Below are 19,513 nucleotides of genomic sequence, written 5' to 3' on the forward strand. Positions count from 1 at the left end.
AACGAGACTTGCAAAGGTTCTGTGACTAGATGCCTGGCCTGTGCATCTCTACTGAGGATAAACTATGCAGGTGTAGATGCCTTCTTTGGATAGGCAATGTCAAGCTTGTCTTAGTAACAAAGCCTGCCCTGTCCCCTCTGAATGACTGTTTCCCTGGGCCTGTATTAGTTATGATTGAGGAAATTCTGCTCTCCTGGAACTAAGGATGGTAACTGTAAAGCCAGTATGTGAAGTGTTATTTGACCTCTAAGTTAAAGTTAAATCCAACTCTACATGAAATTCAAATATAAATGTAAAATAAATATGTATGTGCACGCACATGCACACATATACATACACACACACACATGATGGAGGTGGGTCTTGTATCTATTTGTTGCTTTCATTGGTTAATAAAGAAACTGCTTGGCCCTCTGATAGAGTAGAATTTAGATAGGCGGAGTAAACAGAACTGAATGCTGGGAGAAAGATGCCGAGTCAGGCAGTCGTCATGATTCCCCTCTCTGACACAGACGCAGGTTAAGAATCTTCCTGGTAAGCTACCACTTCATGGTGCTACACAGATTATTAGAAATGGGTTAATCAAGATGTGAGAATTAGCCAGTAAGAGGCTAGAGCTAATGGGCCAAGCAGTATTTAAAAGAATACAGTTTTCCGTGTAATTATTTCGGGGCATAAGCTAGCCAGGCAGCCGGGAGTTGGGGTGGCAAGGAACGTAGCTCGTCTCTCCCCACTACACACACAGACTCTTGTAGGAAACTCCTCATGGGCTCCCAGTGATAACCATTTAGTGCAGTAAAAAGCCTCATAAATGGCTTTAGAACCAGACTCTCACAGCCTGAGTATTTACAGTGTTCTTAGGAGTGCCAGAAGGTTAAAAACTCTGATGATGGTTAACCATGTTCTCATGTTATTCTTATCTTTTTGTTGTTTAAGTTACATGTGCGGCACAATTTCTCTTGAAATCATGTTGCAGTGTTTACTATTAGTATTTGACGGAGAAATAAAACTTGGTCAAAATGCTATTTTAAGTCTTTATTGATAGCATCTTGATAATGAATTACCCTATTTACATTCTCTTCCGAACTGCCTTCTTGCAGTGTGAGGTCAGGTGCTTTTTGTGATAGTAAAACTCATGAAAGGAATCCAGCTACTTAGAAACATCAGTACAATTTTGATTTGTGAATAAAAATATTTTCTAATGTAATTAATATTTTCTTTAAAACATTAAATGGAAAAACCTGCAATTAGTTTTTAAAATAAAAGCCACAGATAATTACATAATTTTATGTACACTTCAAATTGCTGATATCAAATTACCAAGAAAGGCATCATGCCACCTGTTGGGCGAGGAATTGAAGCTGTGGATGATGTCATTGGACTCACACCCTGGGGTTTCTGTTTCTATCAGTCTTTGCTTCAGAACTGCTGCAAGGAAGAAAGAAGTCTATGAACACCAGACTTTGAAGTCATGTAGGTAATACTGTAATTTTTAGAATATCTTATAATAATGTGTACTTTGTTAAAAGTTATTCATTGACCCTAAGATACTAGATGATCCAAATGTCACACCAAGGGCATTATATATCTTTATATGACTGTCTAATATCTACATATCAGAAATAAAGATACTGCTTAGTAGTGACCCAGTAATATGTTTTATGATTAAGGTTCTACTTGGCTTTTGTACTTTTAGCTAAAAAACTAATGTTAATCAGCTTTTCTGTTTTTAGAATGAAGCAAGCATTTAATTTCCATTTATGCTCAATCCCAAACGTTTTGCAGCCCATCCCCACCCCCGCCCTGTTTTGGGTGTTTCTTTTGGAAAGACAAGGATAATGTAAGTCAAGGGGAATCCCATTTCTTTTGGGAAGAAAAGAATAATGCAAATCAAGGGAACCCTTTTTAATTTTTATATTATCTTGGTGTTGGAAACCTATGGGCAAGATACTCAAAAAAAAAAAAACCACACACGAGGAATAATACCATAAGATAACATGATTGGTAAGTTTGTTTGAAAGCAATACACGGTGCAAAGAGAACAGAATTTGGCATATGGCTTGCTGCCCTGCCTTGCCAGTGTGGGGGAGGGGTGCGTGGCTGTCAGAGCACTACCTTTGGGGGTCGGTCATCCCTTGTCCTCTTGTTTGAGGCAGGGTCTCACCACCTCAGAGTCAGATTATCAGAGCCATGAGCTTCTGGGAATTCTCCTGGCTCTGCCCCTCATCTCCCCACAGAGAATGCCAGGATTGCGCAAACTTGCACTATTGGGTCTAGCTGTTAGGTGGATTCTAGGAATCCACACTCAGGACCTCAGCTTGCACTGCCAGTATGCTGTCTCCTCGGGCCCATTGCCTGCCATTCTGATGCAGGTATGGCAGCCATTATGAGCAGTGGTTGCTCTTTCTAACTAGTTTTTCATGTTTACATTGTTTTAATAAGACTTTCACTTGTCTGAGTCAACATTTTTAAAGAATCTGTTCATCCTTCCCTTATAGTTTAGCTTCACTGATGTCAGGGTTTCTTTGGTGATTTTGACATCACGGAAAATTACAACCTCGTTGACATAAAGTGTTGACAAAATTACTAACTTGAAAACATTGTTTCATAATAGAACATGAAGCCAGTCTGAAATTTTAAAAATCGTTTCTAGCATAGGTACCTTTCTTTCTTGGAGCATTTTTGTTTAGATGGAAAACTTGGACCACATGAAAGTCGATAAATACTGGAGGTTTTGAGAAAAACGGCTTTCATTTTGTTAGAATTTCCTCGGAAGCTATATATTATGGTGTGCTCACTGTACCTAACACAAAATACACTATATTTTCATCTGCCTAGCCGTGATGCACTAGCTAAAACTTGAAAGGATACAGTTAAGATTTCTTCTCTAAATCTATCTTTTTCTGATACAGACGTTTGGACATGATGTGTTTTCTAGCCATCTCTTAAAAATTTACTAACTGCTTAATTTGTTCTGTCTGCAGAGACTGTCGTCTTAACAACATCTTTTTGTTTTTGAATTCCTTTGGGAAACTAGGAACAGTTGGCATAAGCGCTTTTTGGCCACAGGAAAGCAGGCTGCAGATCTTGCTGTTGACACCGACGTCTGTGATAGGAGGGTGAGGATTTACATTTAAGGGGGGCAGAAAGCCGGGTCTACTCTGCCCGAGGCTGTGATCGATGGGGAACGCTCCAGAACCCCGCCTTTCTAAAACCGCGTGGTTCCTCCTGCTCAGGGGGCCCGGAGGGCCAGTCTCCATTAATTCTTTGGGCAAGGAAGGAGACGGCGCAAAGATCTTTTTCTTTCCAGCTTTGCCTTCTTCTACGTTTGGAGGCGGAACACCATCTGAGAGCTGAGAATCGGAGCTGTAGTGACTGGCTCCTGAGTTTCGCTTTTGAACTATACTTCTTAAAGTGGAGCCGAAGAGGGTCTGGTTAGGGTCTGGGTCCTGGTCAGCAGGAATTTCCATGCATGGCTGGTTTCCTTCTGGAAACAAGGAGTGGTAATTTAGTTCATCATATGAAGTCTTCTTTGAGTTGACCTGGTCAAAGGCCCTGAGCAAGTGTGCGGTGTCTTTAACATCGATGCTCTGATGTCTGGTGATAAAGCGCTTGGACAGCGCCAGCGCGTTGGTCTTGTAAGCTATTTCCTCCTCTGGCGTGATATCTTGGAGCTCCTCTTGCAAGGAGGCCACTCGGGCCTGGTGCTTTAATGATGGGGGATTCTTGATCCAGCCTGACCCAACCTGGGATAGCTTGGGCCCATTAGGGGTCATCACAGGCTTCCGCCGAGGAGAGTCCGGGTCCCAGGTATTATCACTGTTTCCAGAAAACTCCTTATCTTTAAAGCCAAAAAGTGTCAGGTCCGTCTCCGAAGAATATGACAGTGGCATCGAGGCAGTTTTGATGTCAATTTCTGAAGGCGTGACTGGCGGATGGCTCCCATCCATGTCCGCGGGAGGCATGTTGAGGTACTGCTGAGTGGTGTGCCTCCCAGAGGGCGACTTTGCTGTCGTTATGATAATGACCTCTTTCCCTTTAGCCTGGCACGCACTAAGGAGGACTTTCAGGGTATCTCTGTCTTCTGCGTTTATAGCATAAACCAGAGCTGAGTAACCAGAATGGTCCTGCAAGCTGAGGTCCGCCCCACTCTTGAGGAGCAAGGAAACCACTTCCGGGCCAGCTCTTTCTAAGCATGCGTGCATCAGAGCGCTTTTCCCGGATTTGTCCTGGATGTTCGGGTCAGCACTGTTCTCTAGAAGGTATTTAACCATCTTGGCTCTACCGACACTCTGCTGGTCGATGTGTTTGGTCTTACAGGCAATCATTAAAGGCGTTTCTCCACGGTCATTGCTCTCATTGATGTAGGCACCACCTTCTAGCAAAAGTCTTGTGAGGCGAAGCCGGCTCTGATGCACAGCCTTGATCAAGGAATTTCCATCAGTCGAAACTTCTGTGCCTTCATCCATCTTCAAAAGTCAGAGATCGATACCTGGTTATCAAAGAAGTTGAAGATTAATCAGACTCGATGTCCAATTCATTTTGCCTATCTCTGAAGTATGTATGGAGGGGACATAGAGGGGATTGTGTTATTAATGGGAGCGGAGCAGAATCACGAACTGGGGCCAGGGCAATGAGTGAACTATGCAAGCAGGAGGGCTCGAGTTTGACTCCCGAGCACCCCAGTTAGATGCCAAGAATGGCCACGTGACCCTGTGACTCAAGCATTGGGGTCAGAGAAAACAGTAGATTCTAGGATCTCCCTGACCAGTTTGACTCCCGAGCACCCCAGTTAGATGCCAAGAATGGCCACGTGACCCTGTGACTCAAGCATTGGGGTCAGAGAAAACAGTAGATTCTAGGATCTCCCTCACCAGCTAGCCCCGCTGCAAAGGTGAGTTTTAGGTCTAGTGAGAGACCCTGTCTCAAGGGTCTAAGAGAGAATCGCAGAGACCCTCCTCTGTCTCCTCATGTGACTGCACTAGTTCAAGCACATGGGTCCATGTATGTCTCCCCAGCCCAATGCATTCACCTCACACATGCACACACATCTAAATAAAAGTAAATCTCAAAGAAAGTGTTTGAATTTTTTTAAAGAGTTCGGAGAGGTGACTCAGTCATTAAGAGCACTGGCTGCCCTTTTCAGATCATCCAGATTCCATTCCCAACAGCCACATGGTAGCTCAAAACTGTAACACCAGTTTCAGTGGGTCTGATACCTTCTTCTGGCCCCTCGCCCACAGGCACCAGGTAGACAAGCTGTACTCAGGCATACTTGTGGGCAAAACTAGCATACACATATATACATAAAATAAGAATAATGAAGTTAAAAGAAACTTTAAAAGGAGCACTCGGGCTTTATAAACATTTAATTTTTTTCTATTGACACTAAAAATACATGTTCAATTTATTTAAATGTCTCAGATCCCTCAATAGATAATTTCATTATGGGGTAATAATGATCACTTTATATTGAGCTAAGAGAAAATTTGTCTTTTAGTTGTGCTCACAGTAGGAGACAAAGATCAGATTGTTCTATAAATGTGATATGTAGAACATGTAGACATAATCTGAATAATTGTTTGAAAAATGCTGTTTCTACTAGTCATTGGCTTTTTTCATTATTTAGAGCATATTTTATTAATTGTTGTAATCAAACCCACATAGATAAGACTATCTCTATTTCACACAGTGCATTATCCTTGTAAAAATGAAAACTAGGAACATTTCTAGGCAAATATGGCTGTTCATTTCTATGCAATATCAACCTAGCACAGTAAACTGACCAATCGCTCATTTTTAAATGTAAATTATGACTACCTGCATGATGGAGCACTCTTGTAATCCTGGTGTTTGAGAGGCTTAGGCAGGAGGATCACCATGAGTTTGAGGTCAACCTGGTCTACATAATATGTTTACGGCCAGTGTGGAAACTACAGAGTGAGACCCTGTCTCAAAAATAAACAAGTGAGGATTAGGATTATAGGACATGAATTTCTGTTTGATGATAGCACTGGTGGTTAATACACCTGTCTCTTATCAGAAGGAAGAGAGCAGAAAGTGGAGGGGACAAGATGAAGTAAGCATGCACAGAAATGAATTCAATGTGGACATTTGTCAGGTCCCCATAGACACTGGGCAGAGCCACAGAGACACCAGCCCATTCCGGGGAGTTCATAAGACACCAGCCATCCCGAGGAGTTCATGAGACACCAGCCATCCCTGGGAGTTCATGAGACACCAGCCATCCCGGGGAGTTCATGAGACACCAGCCATCCCGGGGAGTTCATGAGACACCAGCCATCCCGGGAAGTTCATGAGACACCAGCCCATCCCAGGGAGTTCATGAGACACCAGCCATCCCCGGGAGTTCATGAGATACCAGCCCATCAGGGGAGTTCATGAGACACCAGCCATCCCGGGGAGTTCATGAGATACCAGCCCATCAGGGGAGTTCATGAGACACCAGCCCATACCAGGGAGTTCATAAGACACCAGCCATCCCGGGGAGTTCATAAGACACCAGCCATCCCGGGGAGTTCATGAGGGCTGCATATGGAGACTGTGGAAGATGCTGCACAGGGCTGGTCTCAGTAAGATTCCTGAGATGTAAACAGTGGTAGGAATTTAGGCACACAAATAGGCTTCGCAGAAACCAGACACTGGAGCTTCTTTTTGTAGACTGTGTAAGAGTTTAGCAGGGTGGGCTAGGAATGTAGTTAAGTGGTAAAGCACTGAAAGGCTTTAGCTCTGACCCCATCACCAATCAATCAATCAATTGATAAAATAAGGGGCCAGTGAGAAGGCTTAGTAGGTAAAAGTGCTTGCCGTGTAAGCTTGATGACTTGGGTTCGATCCCTGGAGCCTACATAAAGGGAGAAAGAGAGAACCGACTCCAGAAAGTTGTCCTCCGACCTCCACATGTGCCTCATGCCTTGTGTCTACTCACATATCATACATGCAATGATAATAATTATGGTTTAAATTAACAGTAAGTTTTTAAGAAGGGAATTTTTGCAGGTAGACAGAGGAAGAAGGGAGATGCCAAAGCCTTAACTGCTGTTTTCCATGATGCCACACTCTGCTTACGGGGCGAGAACCAAACTCAGGAAATATTGTCGCAGATGCCAGGGTTAGGGCTTACATGGAAATGTGCACACAACCCATTTGGCTCCCTCCTGAAACTTCCCAGAACAAACTAGTTTTTCCAAAGACACACACTCACAAAGCCAGAGTGAAGACAAAAGAAAACAACAACATCATGGAAGCCCGAAAGCAGAGGAGCCAGCCCAAGAAAGCTAAGCACTTAGCTCATGACAACATAGAGTTTTTTTTTTTAAGCAGAGAAGTTTAGAACCAGGATTCCTGGATAAGGAGGGGCAGGTCAAAAGATGTTAGGGACCAGGCAAAGCCTTCGCGAGTCAGACAGCAGCCTTCCTACCACAGATTCTGAGATCCCATCCCTAGCCATTACGTCAGTCCTGCCCTCACCCAGATCCCTGAGCAATGGTGGCATGAGAAAGCCTGGGAAATGCGGACAATGGGCAGTGCCACCAGCTCCAGACCACCAGGGATAGATGGGTGTCCTGCTTCCACCCTGGGGCCATCCGGAGGTTTGTTCTCTGAAAATGGTAAAGCACGGGGTCTTTAGACTGAAGACAAGTAAGTGATTGTTTAATGACCACTGTTTGAAAAGAGCTGGTTCATCCCGCCCTCCTGACCAGCTGATGGTTGGCAGCACCTGACCCCTCAGGAGGAAGCTGCTCAGGTCTGCATTCAACAGCTGGACTTGCCTGAGCCAGTACCATGGGATTTCACATGCCGCCAGCATTCCACAGTGAGGCTCCCAGTTAGCAAGCATCACCTCTATGCTCAAGCTTCTCACTGGTCTTTCCTTCTAGCCCTTCAGTCATGAAAAAAATAGAGACAGATACCAGGGTAAACTGGAGAGAAAAGACAGTAGTCAGGAGAATTCAAACTTCAAAATCTCAGTATCCTCGAAGAAATAAGAGATGTCATAAGTGTGAGGTAAGTCTGTGAAAAAAATAGTTGGAGACCATGAAATTACTAAAGAACATGAAAGAAGCCTGCAAAAGTCAATAGAAGTGGGCTGGAGAGATGGCTCAGTAGTTAAGAGCACTGACTGCTCTTCCAGAGGATCGGGTTCAGTTCCCAGAACCCACATGGCAGCTAACAACTGTCTGTAGCTCCAAGATTTGACACCCTCACACCCTCACACAGACATACATGCAGGCAAAACACCAGTACACATTTTTTTTAAAAAAGGCAATAGAAAATGTGGATGGCAGCTGTGGTAAGAATCTCAAACATGGTAAAGTGAAAACAAAAGAGAAAAGTTGGGCTTTCATGGCACCTGCCTGTAATCCCAGCACTTGGGAAGGAGAAGTAGAAGGGTTGGGGACAGCCTCACAGAGAGACCCCATCTCGCGAAACAAAAAACAAAAAAACCAACCAAACAAACAAACAAAACAGAAAAAGAAAGAAAAAAGAACAATAAAAACTAGCAAAACAACAAAAAACAAAACAAGAAAAATAAATAATATTTGTACCAAGAAAAAGTGGTAGAATAGTGTCCTAGTTAGCATCAGCTGTCAGCTTATGAGTCGCCTGGGAAGAAAGATTTGATTTAGGACCTGCCTAGGTCAGTCCTGCCTGTGGGCATGTCTCTGGGTAAATGCCTTGATTAGTAACTGACGCAGAAGGTCCCAGCTCTCTGTGGACCACACCATTGCTAAGAAGCTGGTCTTGGGATGTAGGAGAAAGCTACCCTACGTGAACCTGTGAGTAAACCAGACAGGGAGCCAGCAGGCAATTCCTCCACGCTTCCTGCCTGCCTTGAGTCCCTGCCCTGACTGCTCTCAATGACTATGAGCTGGAACTGGAAGCCAAACAAAGCCTCTCCCCTTAGCTTGCTTTTCGTAGGAGTATTCTTTCCACAGCATCAGCAAGGAAACTATCAAAAGGGGACCAAGAGGTGACATCATAAACAGAAGTGGGGGAGGGGAATAAAGAGCTAACAAATCAAAAGAGACCTAGTCAGAGTATTGCCCTTTGAATGAAACAGTGTACACCCATAACATGTATGTGTGAACTTCCAGAGCACTGACAAGTACTACATCTACAGTCATGATGGCAGGGGAAGGGAAAGGCCCTTGGGCGTGGGGATAAGCCACACACTGCATTTAGATTCAGGTACATCAACAATAACAATGAGACCAATGCAGAAATGTCTTTAAATATCCGAAGGAGAAATGACCCTCTGCTTAGAATTCTATATTTAGCCAAACCTCCAGGCAAGAATTGGGACATACTCTCAAGAATTAACCAAAGGATAGAATCCACCAAGATGAAATGGTAAACAAGAAAAAATAGCACACATAGAATCCAAAAGCTGAAGATCATGGAAGAGAAGTACCCCAAGCTCCCAGAAAATGCTGGAGGGGCCTGCCAGCTTTGATGGATGTGCGCAGACATCCTCAATGGTCACCCCTCCATGTTCCATCTGCGAGCTGAGGCCCAATGCACACAGCAGCTTGGCTTCGGTTCTTGTCTCTATTTGCTGTGTTCTGATGCTTCTGTGTCCCCTCCTGTCCTGCTTCTGTGCTCCTTTTAGCTCCAAGTCCTGGTGGGCTTAGCTGGAGAAAGGCTGAGCAACCCCATACCCCTTGGACACATAATCACCACGCTGCATCATGCCCAGGCTGGAGACCATGCCCCATGGATCCTAGGACTCACTCCTGACCCTGCCTAGAGGGGTTCCCGTAAGCACCCATGAATCCTGAGGCAGCTTGTCTTCTGAGACCCAGCACATACAGCCACTGCCACCCAATTCATCTAGTGTCGTGCTTGCTAACTAATTAAAGTTATTCTTCTTAGAAGTCACGGGACAGCGACGAAAGCATAGAGGATAACTATGACTAGCATCCAAAGGGAAAGAGGCTATTGGTGGAGTGAGGAAAACAGTGTGATCTGGGAGGGTTTCCCAGAGGCCCCTAAAGGCCCAGTGATGCTGAGCACAGGTGTGGTATTTAGAGGCGTCTGTCTGGTCTTTAAACGGTGCATTTCACACACTCTTCCACACAGGACCACTCTCGGTGTGATAGGAGCCTGCATGCAGAAAAGATCAGCATATGCAAAGGCAGGTCATACGAGGCCTTCCTGCACAACACAGTCCAGTTCTCACGGTATTATTAACGGTATTTGCTGCTCAGTGTTCCATTGTTCCATTGGTGTTGCCGTCAATAAGCTCATAGAAGACAATACCCCAAACTGAACTGCCTCCATTTTGATATCGTTCATGATGCACAGCCAAGCACTCAGGGAGTGGGTGCATAACCCAAAGGGAAGCAAATGCCCCTATCATCACAGTCTAGAAAAGCAACTCTACTATCAAAACATACCTGAAGCTTGGGATGCAGGACTTCAGATGGCAGTGTGGATCCCAACTCGTGGGTCTATTCTGGAAGCATAAGCATTTGAAAGTTCACATGAGAACACCAAAGAAACCACTTCTTTGCAGTTTTCATATACAAGTGGGTTTAATATACAAAGAAAATAGGAGGCATTGGAACATAATATAAAATACAGAAAGCACTTAGTAACTCCAAGCAAAGAAATGATACAGTAGCAATCACAAAAAAAAAGCAAGTTAAAAAAAAATTCTTAAAGCCAAAGTCGTGCTTGAGAAACAGACCCTGAAATAAGAACAGGTTATTATGTCTTTGTTGTTGATGCTCTCCAGACAAGGTCTCACTATGTAGCCTTGGCTGTCCTGGAACTCACTATGTACACTATGGAGACCAGGCTGGACCTCGAACTCAGAGTGCTGGGATTCGAGATGTGTACCACCATGCCTTGGCTCAGACTTTCAATATTACACTTTCCTATAGTTTCTAGAATTTGGACTCTTATCTGGTTGTTCTCATTCTTCAGAACCTTTAAGTGTGGAAATATGGAAAGGCTTTACTTACATACATACATACACACACACACACACCCTTCATGTAAAGCCCTTCTCTACAACACTAACCCTAAGCACTTAGCAGGAGGCTCTAAGAGAGGAAGTCGTAACAAACTGGAGGCGGGGATATCCGAGAGGGGCAGCAGCCTCTTCTCCATCCTACAGAAATGGGGGTGTGGTGAGCTGCAGGGGAGCTGACTACCAAATGGCTGCCTCCTGTATCTGTTATGCAGATGATGCCAAGCCTTCTCTCCGGAGGCCTAGAGAATTATTAAGCAGAAAGGAGTCCAGGCGGTTTACTTCCCATTGGAACGAACTCTGCGTTCACATCATCATTATGTGTGGATGGAGGCATGCTCACTGGTGGTGGGGCATGCCTGTGTGCAGCCCAAGTCACTCTCCAGTGTCCTTCAGGAGCTTCATGCCTTGCTATTTGAGATAAGGTCTGTCACCAGGACCCAGGGGTCTTGGATAAGGCTCTTTGGCTGGCTAGGCAGTCTGTGGGTCTGGCTGACTCTGCTTCCCCAGTGCTGAGTGCACAAGAGTGCACCATTCACATGGATGCCGGAGACAAAAACTCAGGTCATCACATTTGCATGGCAAGTGCTTAACTGACTGAGCCAGCTCCCCAGCCCTGGACCTTATGCTAGGCTGTTCAGACTGGCCTGAATACCTGGGTTCCAGCAATCCTCTGCTTCAGTCTTAACTGACTGAGCTAGCACCCCAGCCCTGGACCTTATGCTAGGCTGTTCAGATCTACCTGAATCCCTGGGCTCCAGCAATCCTCTGCTTCAGTCTTAACTGACTGAGCTAGCTCCCCAGCCCTGGACCTTATGCTAGGCTAGGCTGTTCAGACTGGCCTGAATCCCTGGGCTCTGGCAATCCTCTGCTTCAGTCTCCAGAGTGTTTACACCATGGGTCTGTCCTTCCATGTGCTCTACTGGCTTCTGAGTTTGCTCACATTCTGTTACTGTTAAAACTTCAGCTTTTGTAGAAAAAGATCGTCGGGTACTTCATTCCCCAGAGGTTATGACTAGGCTTCCGGCACCTCATTCTGTAGTCAGCGCCTCACTTGAGCAGCCCTGTCTTTAGGCCTTTACCCTCTTTCAGGGAGTTCTTTCATCTTGCCAGATCGATCTGTAGACCACAAATCCTGACATTTGAATCTGATTTGCTTTTCACAGAGTGATTGATGAAGACCACTTTTCTTGCCTAAAATGATCTTTCCTCCTGTGGGAGGAAGCCCCACCCTGAGAACCCAGGGCCAACACCATGAGGACAGTCAGCCCCTTTGCTCTTCTACTTTCTTGACACAGTGTGTCTTCCATGCAAGTCACAGTTCAGTGCAGATTCAGAACAGACAGATGCAGAATTTGATCCAAACTTCCCTGTTAGCTGTATGCCCAGGCAAGCCTTGGCCTGTTGGAATGTTGGCTTCATCATCTGCTGTTGCAGAATAATCCTTTATACTGTGTGAAGATGTATCGCTGTGATTGGTTTACTAAAGAGCTGCATGGCCATTAGCTAGGCAAGAAGAGGTTAGGTGGGACTGTGGGGACAGAGAGGAAGAAAGGCAGGGTATGAGCCCGATGCAAAGGGAGCAGGATGCAGGGGGAGAGGTGAAAGCCATGAGTTGTGTGGCAGCACTTAGATTAATAGAAATGGGTTCACTGAAGTTACAAGAACTACTTAGGAACAAGCCTAAGCTAAGGCCGAGATTTCATAATTAATACGAAGTCCCTCTGTGTTGTTATTTGGGAGCTGGCTGGAATGACAACCTTATAATATTTTTGCAGTGTGGACATGAAACCAAGAGGCAGCACTAGAAGGAGTTTCTTCTGCTTCACGTTCTACTTGATTCATTCTTCTTTTTAAGAAGTTTATCTCAGAATTTAACCTCTTTTTGTCATATTCCAAATCCAAAGTCTTTTAAAATGACAAGAGATGGGAAGATGGATTGGCGGATAAAGCAGTTGTGCTGAGAGCCTGAGGAACTGAGTTTGAGGTCCAGAACTGAAGCTCAAAGAAATATGGACATGGGAGGTGCATGCCTGTTACGCCAGCACTTGAGAAGCAGAAGTAGATACATCCCTGGGCCTCACTGACCAGTAGACTAACCCACCTGGTGTTGAGTTCCCTGTTAGGGAGATGTGTTCATCCATACAGCACTCGCCATGCAAGCAGGAGGACTAGAGTTCAGGTCCCCAGCACCCACATAATGTAGGATGGATATGGTAGCCGGCCTGTAATCCCAACATGTGGAAAGTGAAGACAGGAGACCCCAGAGCACACTGGGTAACCAGACTAGCTGAATCAGTGAGCTCTAAGTTCACTGAAAGCCTTGATTTAAAAAAAAAAAAAAAAGGAGGAGAGCAGCTGAGGAAGACACCATCTACTCTCAACTTCTGGCCACCATGCGCACACACAGGTATACATACCTATGTACACCTGCACATGTTCACACATGAGCAGCGTAAACTCATGTATGCACACACAGACACCATGCACACACACAGGTGTACATGTACTTGTACACATGCACAAATTCACACATGAGTAGTGTGTGATGTGGGCTTCTCCTCTGTATGCTGTGAATATCATTGGTTAATAAAGGAACTGCTTTGGGCCTATAAGGGAACAGAGCTAGGCAGGGAAAACTAAGCTGAATGCCGGGAGAAAGAAGGGCACAGTCAGAGAGAAGCCACGTAGCCCCGCTGGAGATAGACTCCAAAACTTTTCCCGATAAACCACAGCCACGTGGCAATACACAGATTAATGGAGATGAGTTAAGTTAATACGTAAGAGTTAGCCAATAGGAAGCTAGAACTAATGGGCCAAACAGTGATTTAATTAATATAGTTTCTGTGTAATTATTCTGGGGCTGAGCAGCCAGGGATCAACAAGTGGCCTTCTTTACAACAAGTGTGAATCCATGTATACACACACACAGAGGTACACATGTGCCTGTACACCAGCAGGTGGGCACACATGAGCAGTGTGCACCCAGGTACACACACACACACACACCATGCACACATGGACATGTACCTGGACACCTGCATGTGGGCACACACGGGCAGTGTGCACCCATGTATGTGCACACACACACACACACACACACACACACACACACCATGCACACATGCCACAAAACAGACAGTGCTTGATAAATGAAGCAAGACTATTGGACTATTGGAAATGACCTTTTTACTATGTCAGTAATGTTTCATCGGACTGAGTGGAATCTAGTAGGAACTTGCTAGATTTTCCACATAGGTTCCTACATTATTAGAAGGTCTTAATTATGAAATAGTTGTGTAAACCCCTTCTCTATTTTATTTCTTTTTTAACTTTTACTTTATGAGTATGAATGCTTGCCTGCCTGCATGTCTATGTTGGTTCTCTCAGGTGCCAGAAAAGGGCATCAGATTCTCTGGGACTAGAGTTATAGGTGGTTGTAGGGGGTCATGTGGGTTCTGGGGATTAAATCTGGGTCCTTTGGAAGAGCAGTTCTTAACTGTTGGGTCATTGCTCCAGCCCAATTCCTTGTTCTAACTAGAAGTCTTTTTTTATTATTATTTTTACTTAAAAATAAAATTTCCACCTCCTCTCATTTCCCTCCCCCTCCCCCATTCCCTTCCCTCTCCCTCTTCAGTCCAAAGAGCAGTCAGGGTTCCCTGCCCTGTGGAGGTCCAAGGTCCTCTCCCCTCCATCCAGGTCTAGGAAGGTGAGCATCCAAACAGCTAACTAGAAGTCTTTAACTTTAGTTAGAACCATCACTGTATGCTTGGTGTATTGTTTCAATACCTTTCTCTACTGGTAAACTTCCACTCAAAATTTATTTACCTTTTTTTTAAGGCTAAAAGGCATATACTTCCAAGAATAAAGGCAACAGGAAGAAAGGTATTATCAAATGAAAATTTTGAAATAAGCTTTGCAAAGAGAGGAGAGCTGGCAGAATGGTAAATGCTGTCATGTGACTGGTACACATGACCCTCGAACTATATAGGTCCCCGTAGTCCCAGGCACCACACTAAGTGGCAATGAGGCAAAGGACAGAAAACAAAAGGTGGGGACAGAGCGCCTGGACTTCCAGATGCTGCCCCCACCTCGAGCAGCCTACAAGCAGTTTCTGGGGCAGGAAACCAACGATGAACCCTCTGAGCAAATCAGAAAGACCACAGCTAATGGAGGCAGCAGACAGTGAGAATAAAGGGCATTTTCAGGCTCAATGCTGGGATCCTTAGCTCACTGCCCCGCTACTAGGAAACTAGAAGAGAGAAGCGAAGCCTGGCATCTTAGAGTCTGGAGCCCTTGGAAAAAATATCTGTGGATAAAGGGAGCAATTCAAAGCAGAACTACACTCACCCTCCCAGACACCCACTCCGAATGGAAATAGAAAGTTACCTGAAAACATTATTCCTAATTCCACACTTGATTTTTGTCTCCTCTCTCCCTGGGCGAGCTTTCTGTCAGCCAGCTGTCAGCTCCTACCGAAGGAAATCAGAGCTATTCAGAGGCACATAAACACTGACGATTTGTTGCCTGAATCTCTTCCATTTGGAGTCGAGTTCTTTAATTCCTTGTTTAGAAATCCCTCCAGTGTTCGGTTTATCACATTTCACTGACTACGAGTTTGTAAATGAGTCTGGAAGGAATCCCACGCACAGCAACCTAGCTGAAGTCCATTTGCAGGCAAGCCCACCACACAAGGTCTGCTAAAGTTGGTGGGGCCCCCGCGCTCCTCCGGTTCAGTCCACGATCTGTGAGCGCACCCTCCCAAGGTCATTCCTAGTACCTGCCTGCCTGAGTTAAATACTAGCTTCTGGGTACTGTATCTCAGTATCTCCCTGCCTCTTAGATGACAGACTTCCCAAGGCAGGGCTCGGTTTGGGGTACCTGATTTGTGTGGTACCCAACATGGCAGTGCCAAAAGACTGGCATGCTTGGAAAGACATCATAGAGATGAATTTTCCTGTTGCTCGTGTCCTCCCACCATCCCCAGCTCTCTATTCATTTGGACAGGACAGTGATTTGCCTTTGCCTTTGTGCGCTCTCTTATTAAACAGTAGTCTGGCTATGGCGCTGTAAAATGGGCACATGTCTCCAAAGCTCAAAATGATCCTTTCCATTGTCCTAGTTCCTGCCCTCATGTGGAAGAGGCGGCAGGGTATCATTCCTAAGGTGTGTGTGTGCGGGGGGGTCAACATCTACATTACACTTAGTAGGCGATTGTGAGGAGTTTAACATTTGGAATGCATTTACTGCTCAGGAATTCAGTAGGTGCTAGGTTCTGAACATGCATCACCCAGTACAGGTCCTGCATATGTGAGTCCCCTGGGCTGGTGGGACCTGACAAGGAGAGGCCAAGTATCATACCCCAGTAGCATCTCCATCTTTTCTTAGTCCCAGAATCATGCGGGCCTTTTAAAAAAGATTCCTCATTCCTGTTTGTTTCCTGATTGCTTCCAAATCCCGCACCTGCTCACACAGGGGACGCCTCCATCATCATCCCCAAGTGGTTTGACAACCTATTTTCTTGCTGGCTTGAAGGGCAGAGGTGCTGCCACAGCCCAGAGCGGGATTAGGGAGCCGGCAGGTCCCAGAGAAGAGTACAACCCAGAGTTTGAGCCAATTATGGCTGGAGGTTTGCAGCCTTTCCTTTCAATCAGGTCTTTAAAACCACAGTCCTGATGGCAGCCCAAGGCCAGGCCGCGATTGGACCGAGGCCAGCCAGAGGTCATAAGCAGAATGTGTCTCCCAGAAGGAGAGAGTCAGAGCCAAGCTAAGGGTGCAATAATTGGCCAGTAAAGTCGGCTTCCTTGGGTCTCCAGTCTTCTAAGAAATATTCAAAACTGCCCAAGGGAAGGAGTTAGTAGATAAGGTTTGTTTCCCTCACAAAGCTACAAAGCTAGGATGGCATTTAGTTACCTATGAGCTGCCCCTTGGGCTCTGGGGCTAGGTTACAGGGTACCTAAATCCCAACTTCTCTCAGAAGATTCCCTTCCTCAGCAGAGACAGACGGGGGATGGGATAGGGATGGGGATAGAAATGGCAAACCTGCCCCTCCGAAGTGTCTGGGAAGCAGCGAGGAGGTACCAAGGTGACTGGATTTCCAGGCTGTTGAGAATGCAGGCGGCGTCTCCAAGGTCCCTGCTTGGTTTCCTCAGATTTTCCCCAGTTCAGGAGGGAGCAAGTCCAAGGTGCTGTAGGAGAAGGGCAAAGGAAGGTGACTGGGGCGACAGCGCTGGGGCGCGAATGGGGGCGGGGTGCTCATTTCGTCGCCTCCACTCCAAGCCAGGGCAGGCGGTTGTCCACGAAAAGGGCTTGTGCCAGGAGGTCCTGGGCAGTGGTCCCCGTGCAGCCCGCCAGCCTAGCACCCCGCCCTCGCTGGGGAGATGGCGTGTCAGAGCGGGCAGCACTGGTCCTCCTCCCGGGCACCGCCGTTCTGTAGCCCGCCTCCCGCTGAGGGGGTCTGGATGCCGGGTGCCAAGGATGTGCACGCTCGGAGAGCCGCGGGGACAGGACTGCCCACCCAGCGACCCTGGTTTCTGTAGCCTGAGGTTGCAATTGGCTCCGCGGCCCCAACCCGCGCTCGGCACCTCTGCCCAGCGGCCACGGGCACCTGCGGCCACGCGCTCCAGCTGGACCCCGCGACCCGCGCGCTCCACTGGCCGAGCGCGCGCCGCTCCAGCCGCGGGGCCGTCACCCCTCAGCCCTGGGCCCCGGGCCACTCCGCCAGCACCCCGAGGCCGGGAGAAGGCGGAATCCGCAGCCCCGCGGGGTCTGGGCGCGAGCCGCCAAAGGGAGCTGGGGACCCGCGGGGACCCGGAGGCGCGCGGCAGGGCGCGGGCAAGCCGGAGGCTCCCAGAAGGCCCCCCGAAGCCAGCTAACCCCGGTGGCCCGCAGTGGTCCGCGGCAGCAGGGTCTCGGTCCCCGCTCCAGCAGCTGCGGTGTCAAATGCGTAGCAGGTACCGGTTCGCAGGGTGCACCGGGGCCATGCGGCCTCGCAACCCTCAGTGCCCTCTTCTCGCAGTCGTCACCGCATCCCAAAGTTTCCCCAAGTGCAGCGGACGGACTGACCTGGGACGCGCTGTCGGATCCGCAGTGGTCCTTCACCTTCTCGATCTGCTCCCACCCCGAAGCGCCGTCTGAGCTGAACCGGATGACTGTCTACGATTCCGCAGTATCTCAGTCCCAGGACTTCGATCTCAGTCCCCAGTCCGTGGCCCCGGGCCCCCGTCCCCGGGCCTCCGCCCCTGCTCTGCAGACATAGGCGGGCCACGAAGCTCTGGAACGGGAGCCGCGAGGCGCGCACCTCGCCAGACGCGGGGCTGGCGCTTCCGCTGGGAGTGACGCGCCCGCGCTCCACCGCGCTGCAGGTGGGGGCGGCGGGCCAGCACTGGCCTCGGGGGCCCAAAGATGCTCTCCGAAGCCCCGCCTTCGCTCCTAAGCCCCGCCCCGTCCCCCCTCCATGCAACGGAGCTTTGACTGCAGCGACTGGTGGGAGAGCAAAGGGGCACAGCGTGGACCAATGAAGATGACCCGTGGGTGCCCCTGGTCCGAGTCTTCGTCCATGTTCCCTTCCATCTCATATCCATTTTGTGGGTCTGAGATTCAGCTTTCGCTGGTCCCTTTCCTCACTCTCTTCCCCCACTTCAAGGTAAAATCAGAGACTCACTTCAAGGCTGTTTGTGGGAGCAACCGTCTTGTTTTTATTTTTATGAATTTATGACCTCATTAAACTCTAATTAAGGCTTAATAGAATAGCTAACAAAATTTTGCAAAAATAAAATTGAGGTATTCAACTCCACAGAAACATCAAGAAAAAGGGAAATTAAGTAGATGAAAAGGTTTCAGCTCTTCATATATCTTGAAGCAGCCAGTGGAGGAAAAGATAGATCTTTTTTGACCAGGTAATGTCAATCAAAGAGTTTTCTGGAGCCAGGCTGATGGTCTCCTCTGCCATTTTAGCGCTGGGAAAGAGACCAGAAGACAGAAGGCACGATTTCCCCCAAAGGGAAGATAATATACCCCTAGATAGATATTCTTTATTTAAACAAAGTTCGGGTAAAACTGGTCCTTTGACTGAGCACTTGGCGCACACTCAAGGACAAGTTGCATCAGAGGTATGTTCTAAGAATGTGGATTGTCTGGGGTGGCTCACTCTTCCCTGTCACACATTCATCTGTACAGCCCCAGAAAGAACACAACAAACTTCATAAAAGTTTAAAGGCATGGGTTATCTCCCATTTCTCTCTCTCTCTCTCTCTCTCTCTCTCTCTCTCTCTCTCTCTCTCTCTCTCTCCATTTTTACTTCTGTATATATTGCACATATACTAAAAGGTATAGACCACAAGTTCAGTGATTCCGCATGAACAGAAGCATCATGCAGGTCAAAAAACAGAACACATTACCATGAAAAGAGTTGCTTTGCTCTTTGTGTGTTTTCTAACACCATAGAGAATACGTCCTGTTTGCCTGGCTTTCCCCCCTTGGTGTTACGTTTCAGACCATATACAATGCACAGCT

The 19,513-nt window shown here is 47.0% G+C and overlaps 1 protein-coding gene across 1 annotated transcript; it reads right to left on the reverse strand.

Moving 5' to 3' along the window:
* Positions 1-1,021: 1,021 nt before the first annotated feature.
* Positions 1,022-18,365, reverse strand: Ankrd34b (ankyrin repeat domain 34B). Its single transcript, XM_075976331.1, has 5 exons — positions 18,065-18,365; positions 17,042-17,187; positions 15,389-15,471; positions 10,422-10,480; positions 1,022-4,492 (listed from the first exon to the last, which is right to left on the reverse strand). The coding sequence occupies exon 5, from the start codon at positions 4,467-4,469 to the stop codon at positions 2,946-2,948; it is 1,524 nt and encodes a 507-aa protein (XP_075832446.1). The 5' UTR covers positions 4,470-4,492; positions 10,422-10,480; positions 15,389-15,471; positions 17,042-17,187; positions 18,065-18,365; the 3' UTR covers positions 1,022-2,945.
* Positions 18,366-19,513: the final 1,148 nt, after the last annotated feature.

The sequence above is a fragment of the Microtus pennsylvanicus genome, chromosome 6 (assembly GCF_037038515.1).
Source record: "Microtus pennsylvanicus isolate mMicPen1 chromosome 6, mMicPen1.hap1, whole genome shotgun sequence".
NCBI classification, from domain to species: domain Eukaryota; kingdom Metazoa; phylum Chordata; class Mammalia; order Rodentia; family Cricetidae; genus Microtus; species Microtus pennsylvanicus.